The sequence below is a fragment of the Plasmodium vinckei genome (assembly GCF_900681995.1).
Source record: "Plasmodium vinckei vinckei genome assembly, chromosome: PVVCY_07".
NCBI classification, from domain to species: domain Eukaryota; phylum Apicomplexa; class Aconoidasida; order Haemosporida; family Plasmodiidae; genus Plasmodium; species Plasmodium vinckei.
Genome location: NC_051299.1, coordinates 177,782 through 193,434, shown reverse-complemented (window position 1 = coordinate 193,434; position 15,653 = coordinate 177,782). Strand labels below are relative to the sequence as shown.

Here is a 15,653-nt window from a genome sequence, read left to right as displayed (position 1 = left end):
CTTATGAATTGTTCGTGAAAAATGAAAATTTTTTTATAAAATTAAAAAGAAATAAAATAATAACCTGAAAAATATTATGTCCTATTGCATTTAAAATGGTACCCTTAGTTGGGTTAGCATATATTATTATTATTATTTTTTTTTTTCTTCTTTTATAAATCTTTAACTTTTTTTTTGTATTTTTTTGGTATCTTTTTTATTGTACTATTTTTCGTCCGATTTACATATATTGCCATTTTATTATATACATTTTTTAATTTTCCTTTGAAAAGAACAATTTTTTTTTGATCATACAAAAAGTTATAACTTTCTTTTTTTTCATGTGATAATTTTTTAAAATATATCTTTAAGAATTATTTTTCCAAATTAATTGAAAAAAATGAATATATATTTTGTAGAAAATTTTGGTTATTAAAATATATTACTATTATTACTAACATTTTATAATGTTAAGTAAGTTATTATTCTTTTTGTTCTTTACATGCTTTTTGTTTTTCTTAACTAATTTTAACAATGATGCCAACTGTTTTTACATACCTAAGGTACGTTGTACCAAATATTTTTATTTGAAAGATACAAATGATGTAGCAGGTTATTCTGATGGGTATGAGCGATACATTCAAGTAAAATAAAAAAAACTATAATATATAATACGAAATAGCGATTTTTTTAGCAACAGTAACATAATATCTAACTTTTTCTTCAGGAAAAAAAAATGAAACAATTAAAGATGAAATCAGAGAACAAGACAGTCAAACAGTTAAGAATAACACCAAGGTAAAGATATATAGAGACCTTATTTGTGTGCACAGTCATTACATAGAGGATGTTTGTTATTATAGGTGTACAGCTTGTGTGTGTGTATTTTTAAATAACTATAAATAAATATATATAATGTATATGTTTTGCTTACACTTGTTTATCCTTAGAATTGGGGCTAATGATTTACTAATAAAAATAAATTCAGCAAAACAATTTTTGTTAGGAAGGCATCGGGTAATATTCATTTTTATAATAACCCTCCTAAAAATATATATCCTCATGTATTAACATATCAATTATTGTGTATAAAAAAGTTCATTTATATTTTTTTTTTTTCAATGTGAATTGTTGGTTATAGGTGAAATTCATTTTGACACTAAAAGGAAGAGAATATACTAATATAGAAAATGTAAAAAAAATTTTCAACAAAATATCTGAAGAATTAAAACCTTATGGGAATTCAGAGACAATGCGACATAGTGGTAATGTAGTTTCTCAATTATTTAACTTAAAAGCAAAAAAAAAAAATTAAATCAGGAAGGTAAAGTTTTTGCTAAAAAGGGGGAAAGCATAGACAAACATATTGATAAACACAAACGAACATATTAGATATGTAAAAAGATTAAACAAAAACAATCAGAATATGTATAGCATAATTTTGTAATAAAGTTGTAAAAAAGGATGGAATAACAGTCAAATAAATTGAAAAATAAATGATTATAATATTTTTATAAATAGGCGTTTATAGCCTTATATATATTGTTTTTTCGGTGTAACATAATTTTTTTGTAAAAACAATAATTTATAAAACTTTTGTTTGTTTTTAATATTTTATATTTTTGTAAATAAAAATTTGTATAAAGCTCGAGCTATTAATTTTTATGTGATTTATTATATATTTTTCTTTGTCCTTTTTTGATGTGAATAGTCAATAGTCGGATGAGTCATTCTTTATTCGGCCACAACATTTTTTAAATTTTTTATTAGACCCACAAGTACATAATTTATTGTTATACTTAGAATTTCCTTTTATATATATATTGTTTCTTTGAATATCGTCGTATCTTAAAAAGTTGTCACTATCATCATAAGTAGTAGGTTTGGTATGTCTCAATTCATTTTCAATTTGATTCATTCGTAAGTCACCAATTAAATATCTTTTATCTTTGTTGAATATCGAGTAAGCACTTATGGATTGGCCATTTGTAGTTTTACTATAATCTAGATTTAGAAATATGATAAGAATTAAAACAATTATTATATACGCACTGCCAAATATATGGTAACAAAAGTAACAAGAAAGTAGCAAGATGATTGTAATAATTTTTGGATCAAAATATTTCGAAACATTTTTATTTTTTGAATTCTTTTTTTTTTTTGACATAATAACATATATACATAGATATTGTATACAATTGGGTACTAGCTAATATTTGTTGTGTGTTATTTGAATAAAAACAAATGTTATGTGTGTATACATACATATATATTGTCTCGATTTATTTAGCTACTTTATATGGAACAATAATTGTATATTTATACATTTACAACTCTTTAGAGCATATTTTAAAGGCATAAAAATAAATAATTATATTTATGGTAAATTGTGTTAGTTGAAATAAAAATGAAAAAAAAAATAATTAAAAATAAACAGTAAAGGTGTAAACATTAAAGGGAGCATATTTAATTTTGCTATATTTTTCTTATGCCTCGTTTTAATTTTTTAAATATAATTATTTATATGCTTTTTATTAATTCACCTACACTTTCCCAAACAAATTACATATAAAAATGCGGAATAAAAAAATAATTCATATTTTGAATGCATATATATAATATATATAAATAATTGTATATGCTTATTTTAATGATATTTTACACCTTTTTATGATTTACATTAACTGTATGAATGTTATAAATTTTATTTTTTGGAATAAATTAAGATATTGTTACTTTAGCTAAATTAGTATAACTTGTTCGTGTACAGAACTTTTAGTTAGAATGCTTGATTTAAAAATATGTTCATGAGAAATATACAAAATAAATTTTAATTATGCCTAACTATATTTTTTAAGTTTTTACTAAATACTAAAACTCCAAATTGTGAAAATGAAAGATAAGGTACTCGAAGGAGGGGAGAAAAAAAAAAAGAAGGGTAATATACCATATATCCATTATACATTGAAAAAATGCATATTAAGAAATAAAAGAAAAATTAAAATATGAGTTTAAAGTCTTGTAACTTATTTAGGAATTGTTTATATATATTTATGTATGTGTGTGATAGTTGAGCATATACTATTGTTACACTTTATATTTTTTATATATACTTTTACTCATTATAAATATGATCATTATTTCAGGCTTTTGCGGAAGATGTTGTAGTAGAGTTTTCACAAGTCTTAAAGGCCCTAGCATAACACACAGTATTTTGTTTGGAATATGTGGAGGTACAGATTTATCATAATGATAATATAAAATGTGATAGTTTCATTTTTAAGATTCATTTTGAATTATTTATTGGAATCGTTTTCAACTGCTTATGATTGTTTTAAGTATTGGAATTATTATATATATTGTGTTTCACATAATATGATACTAAGTTATATATAATGATTGAAGGTTTTTAAAAAAAATATATCTTATGGTTTATCTTTTTACACTTTTTCTATATTCAGGAATGTTTTATTATGGAACCTATTATTTATATCGATTTCTTAAAATATCATATTTTGATACAATGCATGTGTCAAACGAAAGTAGAAGAAGATTTATGGAAAAACAAATGTTGTTTTATAATGACACAGGCTACAACTTATCAATGAAATATATAGGTATGTATATATCTGTGTGCATATGTATAAGACATAAGATGATTTGGAAAGATAAAATGGGGATCGTCTTATTCCCCCATAAAATGGTTTAAATAGTTGTTTGTTCATTTTATTTATTTATTTATATATTTTTTATTTAGGAAATTTATGCAAATATTATGATCCAGTTGCTTTAAGAATGCCCTTTCAGCCATTGTAATAAAGAAAAAAAGAAATAAGAAATACAAAAATGATATAATTTTGTGAATATTATTATATTTTATAATATAGTTGGATTTATAGACAATTTTTATACATTTGTATACTTTTTTTATTTTTAAATAAATTTTTAGGGATGATGCATATAGACTATAATTCGAAAATAAAAAAATAATATAAACATGGAATAATGTTTATGTAACTATTCGCAGAATTTTTTCTGCTACCATAAATTTATTTTCATATATTATGTATTTTATTTTTTTATTATTTTTTAATTTTATACAATTAATATTTTATTATATCCTATGCTATTTTGGGATAATCTGTTATGGTTTTATTGTACATATATTTATTTTATTATTATTTTTTTTGTTTATAAAAACTTATATAATGGAATATTAGTCCATTTAACTTATTTAAAAATAAACAACATATAGCCATATTTATATTATATACTATACAAAGTGTACTTGATCATATAATACTTGTTTCATTATCGTTGCCACTTTTTTCCATAATTTTATTCAATAGCTTATGTTTAATATAAATTAAAGTATATTTTATTATATTTTTTAAACGATTTCCTTTTTTCGTTTTATGTTTTCCCTTTTATTTGGTAAAATTAAAAATGTAGCAGAACGACAAACAGATTAAATTTAAATGGATACTATAAAAAAAATTCATAAAAAAAATATATTAATTTATGCGTGTATATAATATAAAAAAAAATAAATGATATATCTTCACTTTTTTCAAGTAAAAAAAATAATAATATATCTTATAAAAGGATAGAAATTAAAGAATAAAAAATTATGATGTTATTATTTTTTTAATTATTATATAATGCTTTATCATGAAGCAAAAAAAATATTTTGATATAATTTAGAAAAAATGGGAATATACTGTTTCAGTATTAAAATTCAATAAAAATATATGCATATTTTTTATGTGGCCCTTAAGATTTAGTTCATAGCGAACAAAAAACAACATAAAGGTTATATAGTATAATATATAATAGTCTATATATTTTTATAAAATTAAATATTCACATAGATGATAATATAAGTAATAAGGCAATATTTAAAAGTATGCTATCATTGGGTAGTAGATAAAATATAATTAATAAGTTCACAATACATATACGTCGCTGTATTTATGCGCATATGTACTTAGTAGTAATATAAATATCCCATTTTTGAGAAGACAATGAAAGAAATTGTACAAAACGATGTTGTTTTGGGAAAGGAAGAAGAAGAATGTATTGAAGAAAATGGAGAAACCAGTGAAACAAAAGATTTTACTATGAATAAAAAGAGAAAAAATGAGACTAATGATGGAAATAAGAAAAATAAGAAAAATAAGAAAAATGAACGAACTGGTAATAGTAATGATCTGAATGCAGAGGAATCTGATGATTTTGAAAATGGGGAATCTACTGAAAGTGACAAAATGATTAATGAGAAAAAAGGAAGTAAGAAAAGTAAAAAATATATAGATAAAAATACAGAAGAAAAAGAAAAAATAGAAGAATCAGAGTCTTCGTCGAGTGCTGAAAACAGCTCGAGTAGTGATGAAGACCATGATGGATTATTATTAACATCGAAATTTAAAAAAAAGTTCTCTAATTTATTACTTAAATTAAAAAGTAAAGATTCTAATTTATTAAATAAAAAAGATGACTGCTTTTTTCATGACAGTGATTTTGATACGGATACGTCAAAGGATGATGTATCAAAAGAGAGCGATGAGGAGGGAAATAAAAAAAATGATAATAATGAAAATGAAAAGAAGAATAGCATAAATTATTCAGAATTTTACAAAGATATATTACTAAAGGAAGGATCACAAGCTTTTGATAATGAAGAGGAAAATCTTCTTAATAAAGAAAAAGAAGCATATTCTTCAAAAAATCGAAAAAGCTATTTTGATGAACAAGATGAATTAAAAAAAAAAATCCTTGAAGCATGCAAAATTGCTGATGAGGAATATGCAAAAAATAATGATGAAAATGAAGGCGACTTTTTTACAATAAAAGAAAAGACAGAAAATGAAATATTAGAAGAAAAAAAATATTTTGAAAATTTTCTTAGCACATCAAACCATGTTAAAGAAAATGATAATTTATTAAAAGAATATTGGAAAGATAATTTAAATAAAGATGAAGAGTTTTTAAGAGATTATATATTAAAAGAATTGTGGAGAGAAGATAAAATTCATAATATTTATGAAGAGATAGATGAAATAGATGATGAAGAATTAGAAAAATCTGAAAGATTTGAAAAAACATATAATTTTCGATTTGAAGAACAAAATGGTAATATTATAAATTCTGCACCAAGAAAAATAGATAATAGTGTAAGACAAGAAAATGAAAAAAAAAAAAAAAAAAGAGATCGAAAAAAAGAAAAACGAATAAAAAAAAGAGAATTAAAAAGAAAAATGCTTTTAGAAGAGTTAAAAAATAAAGAAAATAACAAAGATACGAATACCGCGGTACTTAATAAAAGTAGCAATAATAAAGGAGTGAATAATAAAAATGATAATTCAAAAAATTTAGAACAACATAAAGCTAATAATAAAAATACCAAAGAGCATAGTGATAATGATTTATGGTATTTATGTGATGAATGCCAATATGCAATTATGCCCTTAAGTTATGTATTTGAATGTAATACTTGCGATAATTTTACTTTATGTAAAAAATGTTTTAAAAAGGGAGAGCATGAACATCCATTGAAAAAAATGTTAGTACCTATATATTGTGAACCACCTGCGAATTATGAAGATGGCAATAATAGTGAGCATGATCAGAATAACATAAATGGAAAAACAAAGAAAAGAAAAAAAAATCAAAGTAATGAAATAGAATACTTGGAAAATGATTCTAGTGGGTATGAAGATTTAATTGATGATATGCCTATAAGATATAAATATATTAAAGTAAAACCCAAAGCATTTAATTTAACAACTGATTTTATATTAAAAACGGATGATACAAAATTAGATGAAATAGTACCTATGAAAAAAATATCTCCATATTACCAAAACAAAAAAAAGTCATCTGATCGAAAGCCAAAAAAGAAGTAAATATTCGAGGGGTATATGCAATGTATATAAACAATTAAATTAAAATTTGTAGCAATACGAAGTTTTTAAAGATATAAAAAACCAAATAAATATATGTACTTATTACATATTTATATTCTTTTAAATGCTCGAAAATGGAAGAGGAAAAAGGAAGGATATATACAAATACAAACATAAAAATGAATAAACAAAAAAAATTGGAAGTATACAAAATTGTGAAATTGCAATGGTTCGATTTTGCAAATACATTTTTGTCTGTTTATGTGACACACCTTTAATTTCGTCATTAATTTTTTAAATAAACTAATGAAACAAAATTTGCATAATACATATTTGTCCTTGTGGGATATTTATTGTATTATATAGAATGTTTTATGTTTTAATTAATTTTGTTTTTTTAATTTTGTTCACCTTTTTACCATATTTTTTCTTTTTTTTTCTTTGTTTTTTTCTTCGATTTTTTGTTGTCAAACTCATTGCCAATTATCTTGATAATGGATTTCCCATCATTTTGTAGTTTCCATTCAACATATTTCGACGGCATTGAGCATATGCTTTTCTCAAAATAATACAACTTTCATCAACTTCGTCTAAATTATGATTATGTAAACATTCTTCAAAAGTTCTATCTCCTTTTTTATAACAAACCGTATTTTGATAGCATGCTATCATGTCGTTTAATATTTGCTTACATGAATTTGATGCTTTTCTATGAGGGGTGTCTGAGTTTATGTTAAGCATATTCAAAAAAATAAAAATTTAACTATTATATGGATGTATTTCGGTAAGAACAAATGATATACTTTTTCAATAGTTTATTTGAATGAATTAAAATTTTAATTTTATTCATATCACACATTGTATACACATATTTGTGTGCATATAGAAATGTAAAAATATATAATTCTTTAAAATATTTTTTTTATTATTCTAATCCAAAACGTAAATAACAGGAAGATAATTATGGTTTGTATTCTTGTCTGTCATTATTTTAAAAAAAATTAATAAATAAAAATAAATATATGAGGGAAATGTTTACATAATTTCCCATTAAGAGAAAAGGCAATTGGAAATTAAATGATAAAGGCCAAACATTATTTTGTATATATGTCTGTATGTAATATTTGGTGAGCTATTATTGACATATGAAGGATAAAAATATCTCTACATATTTTTAAAATAATGAAAAAGGAAAATTTTTCTATTAACTTTTTCATTAATATATATCAATAAAATATATATTTCATTTTAAAATATATATTGGGCATATCAAGATATAGTTCTATAATTTTTCGTTTTTTTTTAAATTAAAATATTTTTAACTTAATTATATGACAAAATGAAAATTGATTGCAGTGATAATACGTTATTTTAATTAAAAAAATGCAATGTAAAAAAATATAGCAATACAAAACAGTTACAGCATGACACACAATATATGTATACTAAATAAAAATATCAAAGGAATCGAAAAATGATGAAATAACAAAATAGTTAAGGAAAAATAAGCAACTATTTATGTAGCATTTTGGAGATTTTTCCCCTATTCGTTTTAACTATGTAGATAACATTCATTTAAGAGAAATAGTTGGATTGTTGTTTTTTAAATTGGAAATTACAATATTGTTATTATGTTTTGTGCTTTTTTGTTTATCTAAATTGTTCTTATCATTAGTTAATGTTTCTTTTAAGTTTTGAATTCTTTCATCAACAGTTGAATGTTTTGGTATATCGGATTTTTGTTTATTTACTTTTTGATTATTTTCAATTGTTAGATTATTTGTATTATAACAAAATAGAGCTTTTAATATATCTTTAACCCATTTATCTCTGTTTTGTTTATTTTTCTCACAAAATATAATTTTCTCTTTATTAAATTTAACACTCCAACATTCTCGTGTTTCTTCAATGGTTTCGATTGGTAGTTTAATATGGTCATATGTCAATTCTTTAACAACATTTGAATTTTTAATATCTTTAATTATTATACTATTTGATGTTATTTCGACCATATATTTAATTAAATTAAAAATATCTCGTGAATTTATTGAAACGTCTAATTCTCCTTTTTCATTAACAGAGCATTCTTTTCCACTTCCCATAATATTTATACTATCAGGATTACTAACATCATTAGTATTTAATTCTTTCTCTAGATTTTTAAACTCTAACTGATTACCCTCTTTCATATCATTGTCATTTTTAAAACTGTTATACTCATCGTCATCATGTATATCAAATTCAGTTATGTCTTCTGAATGGTTACCATTAAAATTTGTTAATTTAGGTTTTTCTTGCATAAATGTTTGAGATCTCAAATATTGCAAGTAGTTATTTCTTCTTGAGAAATTTTTATGGCCATTACAAAAGGCTACTAAACAAACAAAGGAAATAGACACAAGGATTTTCATTGTTATATTTTATTTTTTTATGATTTACAATGACAAAAAAATATGGAACAAAAATGTAGACTTGCTGTTAAAAAATGAAAATTTTCAAAAATAATTAATATATCACAAAAAAAATCAAGTTGAATTGTAAAAGCAATTTGTATATAACATAGAAAATATATGTTGTAATTTTTTGTTTATTTCATCTCTTATCGGAATTAAAATAATATTTTTATTTTATTTATTTAGACATATACACATTTTACATAATAAATAAAGCACACCGTTTTATGCGTTTCCTGTGGTAATATAAAGATCATACTACTTTTGTTTGTGCATACATTCATATTTTTATTTCTGGGGTAATTGGAAAAAGGGAATATAGGTGAATGAAAGTATGCACATATAAAAAAATAAATAAATATCATGGATATTTATAATATACATAAATAGCAATATAATGTGGCTTATTCAATGAAAAAAATTGTGTATTTACAGGGGTATATAATAATGGATATTCCCGTATATATGCATTTATTCTTAGAAGCATAAAGAATCATATATACACTTGCACACAACTAAAATTCTTATAAGGAAATAGGATAAAAAAAAAACAACATCCAGCTAGCTGTGGAAATAATAAAATTATTTCAAATTTTGATATAAAAAAATAATTATATGTTTGTTTATAGTTTTTCTATATTTTTTTTGTTTTGTTAATTAAAATATTAATATATATTGTCAATATATTTGTTTAAGTTAAATTTCATTTTGGATACCTTAATTTTTGTTCGTTGCTATAAAGTAAGGAATATTATATGTCCAGCTAAAAAATATATGTCTATATGTAGAAACTACATTTGTTATTATACTAATATAAAACTAACACATAAGTGTTATAGTTTAACAAATTCGAATATTTTTGTTCCGTTTTTTTTATTTATTATATATACGCATAGTTTGCCAAAGAATAATTACTAGCTGTTCATACATAATAATATTTTTTGAATAAATTAAATAATTTTGGTTTATTATATTTTGCTATTTATCTATTGAAAAGAAATAAAAATGAAAAAATCAATAAAGATTTCATACATATTATTTTTGTCTTGTCTGTTAATAAGAAATGGAATATGCCAATCTCTTTCCCCTGTATCTTATGCAACACATAAGTTGTATAACTTTGATAAAGTAGCCCCCAATGATATAAAGAGCAACGTAAATAATATTGTTAGTAATTTTATAACTAGTAATTTGAAGGTAATTAAAAATAAGATTGATGATTATAATAGTTATTATAAGAATAATGATGAATATGATAGTCTAATACAAAATGAATATGATGCATCGTTAGAGGATGAAGTTAAATCTCTATTACAACAATCCAAAAACAAAAGAAAACTTGCAAAAAAAATAAAAGAATCATATAATCGTGCATTAAATAATTTAAAAAATCGAAAAGACAAAACTAATGATAATTACCAAGATGATGATGATGAAATAACTAAAAATATGTTAGAACATAATTTAGAAGAAATACATTCCTTAAATAGAAAAGCAGAGTATTTAGAAAATAAAGCAATGGAATTAAAAAAATATATAAATAAAAGTCAATTGAGCAATTATGAAGATTATAAAAAATGTAATATATCGAAAACAGGAAAATTAAAATTTGTGTCATCATCAAATGGATTAAAACATTCTATAGACAATGTTCAAGGAATAGTTAATCATAATGGTTTTTCTATATTTTATAAAAAAAAAAAAAAGATGACTTATTTATTAAATATTATAGAATTACCTATTAAAATCATTGGAAATGTTGAACAATGTTTTTCTTTTGTTTATAAAAATGTTGATCAAATTTTTTGTACAAATAACAAACTAAAAACATTATCATGGGTTAACAGTTTGACTGAAGCCTCATTTTGTGCAAATTTTAAAATAAAGGGTATATTAATAAATCTAGATAATATTGATAATGAATCATTTAAAAATATCAAAAAGGATAATTTACTAAGGGTTCATATTAAACCCGATGAGAAGGGGACTCAAGTTTTTGTTAATGGAAAAAAGGAAAATGCAAAAGAAAATGGAGGTGTAATAAATTTAAATAAAATTAAAAAACAAGCTGAAGATGAGGAAAAAATAAGCAAAAAAGAAATGCTAAAAGATGATGATGTGACCGAACAAAATGAAGAATATGAAAATAATGATGATGATAATTTATAGACCAAAAGGGAAAGAAAAAAAGGAGATGCAAAATGGTAGTATTAGATAGAAATAGAAAATGATAACTTCCAAAAAAGAAGTATGCATATATAAAATATGCTATCTAAAGGTGATAAAGTAAAAAGCCTTTTATATTAGCAAGACAACTGACCAGTGGATGTACATGCGTATATATTTTTCTTATATATAAAATAAATATTTGATAAGCAAAAGAAATATAAAACACAATAAATGTGTTGTAGTAGTAAATTATTTTATATTTTTCATTACATGTTATGAAATAAATATTTTGATCTAATTAATATAATTCATTTTACAACAATTTGAATTTTTATTTGTATAAATGGATATGCTTTACCATTCACTATATTTTTAATGCATAATTCATGCGAATGTATATGTGTGCTTATTTTTATATTATTTAAAACAGTATATTAGTATTTTTGTATATTTCTTAAGTTTTTTCCAAATAAATTAATATATGAAATGTCAAGAATATATATTAGGAAATAATATGTTCCTACAAAAATATATATATAATTTTTAATTAAATATATATACAACAAATATATGTAATTTTTTGAAAAATCGGTTAATTTGGTGTGTAATACATTTGGAAAATTGGAAAAATTGAAAATAACATCAATCCTATATTTTCTCATACGAATAAAATATAATAATAACAGAACATAATATAAAGTTATGTTATTTTATTATTGAAATGTAGTGAATAATTTATATAACAAATTTATGAATTTATTATTGATAAAATATAAACTATTAACGTATATCCAATTTTCGAAATTTTATGAAACATTCTAAATTATAGAACATGAATATGTTTATATATAAATTATTTTTAATTTAAAAAGATGAAAAAAATTATAAAAGTTTTGATTAATGTAGTTACACATGCTTTATGAAGGGGTAAGACCGATATTAAAGTATGTTGTATATTTACAAAAAAATGGAGAATAAAAAGAAAGAAATGTAATACTTATATTTTTATCCCTATTAATGTCATTGTTGTGTGTGTTAATAATTGTAATATGAAACAAAAATATGTACATATATACATAATAATAAATTTAAAAAGATTGTGATGAAATATTATTTTTGAATTTAATGAAATGAATAATATTAAGAAAGCAAGTAGCCAAAATAAATAATTATAATGATTAATATAATAGTGCTTTTTGAAATTTTTATATCAGAAATGTGCATGATCTAAAAAATTGTTCGTGTAGAGTATGTACATTAATTGATCTTAGTTCTAAAAAAAAAAATATAATAAAAAAAATGTGTTCCGCAAATGTGTGGATATATAATCATGTATAGAAAATTTTATTAATTTATTATATATATGTTTTATTACATTTATTATGTGTGCATATATATTTTTTTGTGTATAGTGTTCATAGAAATAGTTTTAAAAAAAAATAAAACATGTAAAATAGGATAGGTATCATGTGTATGTAAATATTACATACCTTGAAAAATGTTGTACTTACAAGATACTATAATTTAGTAGGAATAAGTATTGAAAAAATTAACATGCATATAATATATATGTTTAATATATGCATTCATATGCTTCTATATCATGTAGTTATTTAGCATATTTCTTACCTTTGTTGTGTGGGTAACATAAATTAGTCCTAATAATTACTTATATATTAGGATAAACATTTTTTATATTTATTTTTTGTATATTTTTATACAAATCAATATTACTAATTATATATATTTCAATTTATATATAATTTGTTTAAAATGTGGAATATATTTTCGAATGAGGATCTGTCTCTACATGTGGAATCTGAAAATATTGAAAATAATCCATCGAAAGAAAAAGGGGTAGAAAGTGAAAACAAACAAAACATTTTGACAAAAGCAGACACATATAGATCTTGTATATATGATAATAATATAAAAGAGATAAGACGGAATATTCGAAAAAAATATAGAATAGTTCAAACTCAGTTGTTAAAGTTGGCAAAAATTGCTAAACAATTTCCAGAAATTGAAGATGAAGAAAATGTTGATGAGTCTAATAACAATGCGAAAAATCTAGGAAAAAATAATGAAGAAGACAATGCAACAAAAAGAGAAGACGATACTAATAATCCAGATCTTGAAAACCCAAATACCAATTTGGAGAAAAATAAATCAAACGAACTTAATGAAACAAATAATGAAGATAATAAAACCATTATGGTTAGTATTGAATTAATAAAAAGAATGCAAAAAATTACTAAAAAAATAGATATAGAAAAATTGTCATCGAAAAAAAAAAAAAAAAAAATATATATTTATAAAGATGAGGATGAAACATTTAAGAATAATTTGTTAAAAAGTAATTTATCAACAAATTATTTCAATACTCCATCAAAAAACATTGATATTGAAAAAAGTAATAAAAAAATAATGAGAAGAAGATCAAAACGATTGGATTTTTTGAAAAATGGAAGTAGTCATTTCAAAAGTGGAAATGTACGCAATGTTTATGACCATGCAAGGTTATTATATAAAAATGATACAAAAAATTATAATACTAATTATTATTATAATTATATGAGCCCTTATGATCGATTAAAGAAAACAAAAACTAGTATATACAACGACACAGATAATGTACAACTAACAGACTTTTATGTCACCTCAACATCTAATACAACTTTTAACAGATTAAATACTATGAAAAAAAATCCTAAAATAAATCATTTAAATACTATAATTCATAATGATGAAATAAATTATAATAGGATAATGAGCAATGATTATGGTCGAGGGTACAGTAATGATACAAGCATGATGTATGGTGGACTTCCCAATACAGGTAGTTTTATACAAAGAAAAGGAAATGATAAAATGCCATACGGTATTTTTGAAAAAAAATTGAAAAATAACTACAAAATAGGATTGTATAAATACAATTTTAATAACACAATGACAAATTATTTCCCTCAATATATGGGAAGTATGGAAGACAATTTATATCATCTATCCTCCCAAATGATATCGATTGATAAAAAATTAAAAAGAAAAAAAAAACATAATTTTTTTAATAAAAAAAAAGTAAATAAATTTATAAAGGATGAAAAAATAAGGGATTTATTAAGAACAGCTCAAAATGAAGAAGAACTACTTGAAGCTATCACTTCTGCAGAGAATGCAGGATTGCATTTCGAAGTTAAATTAGGTAATAAGAAGTTGAGTAAATTAAAAGTTGAAGCCTAAATGGATATATGTTTAGTATGATTAATTTTATTTTTTGTTTTTATGTTGGCATGCTCATATATGGACATATGTGAACTTTGATTGCGTATCTACATGCATATATCCTGAAATGCAAATAAATATATGCATACACAAATATGTGTATCTGTTTATTTATTCTATGATAATATGCATATATATATATTTTTTGCATTTCATAATATTCTGTACCATTAGTCTATACTATTATCATTAACTATATATATGTATATATACGTAACATTGTATTTTAACACACCTATAAGTTCGAAATTAAAAACATTATTAGAAATATTCCATATTAAAATAGGGATTAATTCCTAGGCATATAGTAATAAGAAAAAGCTATTTCGTTAGAAAAAATGTGTAAACAAAGCAAACATCCATTTGTGTATAATACAATATGCATATTCTTTACAGTTACTATTTCAATAAAGGTATAATAAGAGAAAGTGGAAAAGGTTGTTTGCTATTTGAATGCATAACAAATAGTCTAGAATATATTTAACATATTTTTTTTCTTCTTCAATTATATTATGTGGATTAAATAAAAAATTGGATGAATGCCCTTATTTAAAAATTACTTATCGAATAATTTACAAAAAGATATATTTAATATTCTGCAACGAGTATTATGTTAATAAAGCTACACAATATTATATATATATTCATAATAGCACATAAAAAATGATGGATAATCGAAAGGAAGGTCGCTAGATTTTTATAGAAATTTTTTTGATAAATACAGTAATTTTATTGCACAAAAACAACATCAGTAAATGTATAAAACATTTCCTTCAATATATTTTTCGATATTTGGGGAATAGTAAAAATTATAATAAATAAAAAATAAATAAATAATAGATAATCTTACTGTTGGTTAATTTGT

General features: G+C 22.1%; 8 protein-coding genes across 8 annotated transcripts; 5 read left to right on the top strand and 3 right to left on the bottom strand.

The window, feature by feature from the left end:
• Positions 1 to 446: 446 nt before the first annotated feature.
• PVVCY_0700530 (translation initiation factor IF-3, putative) lies at positions 447 to 1,294 on the top strand (the record flags this gene model as incomplete). The annotated part of the gene is made up of 4 exons (XM_008627994.1): positions 447 to 623; positions 707 to 777; positions 930 to 996; positions 1,121 to 1,294. The coding sequence occupies 4 exons, from the start codon at positions 447 to 449 to the stop codon at positions 1,292 to 1,294; spliced, it is 489 nt and encodes a 162-aa protein (XP_008626216.1).
• Positions 1,295 to 1,690: 396 nt separating this feature from the next.
• Positions 1,691 to 2,146, bottom strand: PVVCY_0700520 (conserved protein, unknown function; the record flags this gene model as incomplete). Its single annotated transcript, XM_008627995.1, has 1 exon — positions 1,691 to 2,146. One exon carries the CDS (start codon positions 2,144 to 2,146, stop codon positions 1,691 to 1,693), a length of 456 nt encoding a protein of 151 aa, XP_008626217.1.
• A 725-nt stretch (positions 2,147 to 2,871) lies between these two features.
• PVVCY_0700510 (conserved Plasmodium protein, unknown function) lies at positions 2,872 to 3,950 on the top strand (the record flags this gene model as incomplete). The annotated part of the gene is made up of 5 exons (XM_008627996.1): positions 2,872 to 2,917; positions 3,126 to 3,212; positions 3,441 to 3,596; positions 3,737 to 3,791; positions 3,929 to 3,950. 5 exons carry the CDS (start codon positions 2,872 to 2,874, stop codon positions 3,948 to 3,950), a joined length of 366 nt encoding a protein of 121 aa, XP_008626218.1.
• A 1,053-nt stretch (positions 3,951 to 5,003) lies between these two features.
• Positions 5,004 to 6,884, top strand: PVVCY_0700500 (protein KRI1, putative; the record flags this gene model as incomplete). Its single annotated transcript, XM_008627997.1, has 1 exon — positions 5,004 to 6,884. The coding sequence occupies one exon, from the start codon at positions 5,004 to 5,006 to the stop codon at positions 6,882 to 6,884; it is 1,881 nt and encodes a 626-aa protein (XP_008626219.1).
• A 483-nt stretch (positions 6,885 to 7,367) lies between these two features.
• Positions 7,368 to 7,625, bottom strand: PVVCY_0700490 (cytochrome c oxidase assembly protein, putative; the record flags this gene model as incomplete). The annotated part of the gene is made up of 1 exon (XM_008627998.1): positions 7,368 to 7,625. The coding sequence occupies one exon, from the start codon at positions 7,623 to 7,625 to the stop codon at positions 7,368 to 7,370; it is 258 nt and encodes an 85-aa protein (XP_008626220.1).
• An 830-nt stretch (positions 7,626 to 8,455) lies between these two features.
• On the bottom strand, positions 8,456 to 9,295 carry PVVCY_0700480 (conserved Plasmodium protein, unknown function; the record flags this gene model as incomplete). Its single annotated transcript, XM_008627999.1, has 1 exon — positions 8,456 to 9,295. The coding sequence occupies one exon, from the start codon at positions 9,293 to 9,295 to the stop codon at positions 8,456 to 8,458; it is 840 nt and encodes a 279-aa protein (XP_008626221.1).
• A 1,047-nt stretch (positions 9,296 to 10,342) lies between these two features.
• PVVCY_0700470 (conserved Plasmodium protein, unknown function) lies at positions 10,343 to 11,506 on the top strand (the record flags this gene model as incomplete). Its single annotated transcript, XM_008628000.1, has 1 exon — positions 10,343 to 11,506. One exon carries the CDS (start codon positions 10,343 to 10,345, stop codon positions 11,504 to 11,506), a length of 1,164 nt encoding a protein of 387 aa, XP_008626222.1.
• Positions 11,507 to 13,279: 1,773 nt separating this feature from the next.
• PVVCY_0700460 (conserved Plasmodium protein, unknown function) lies at positions 13,280 to 14,746 on the top strand (the record flags this gene model as incomplete). Its single annotated transcript, XM_008628001.1, has 1 exon — positions 13,280 to 14,746. The coding sequence occupies one exon, from the start codon at positions 13,280 to 13,282 to the stop codon at positions 14,744 to 14,746; it is 1,467 nt and encodes a 488-aa protein (XP_008626223.1).
• Positions 14,747 to 15,653: the final 907 nt, after the last annotated feature.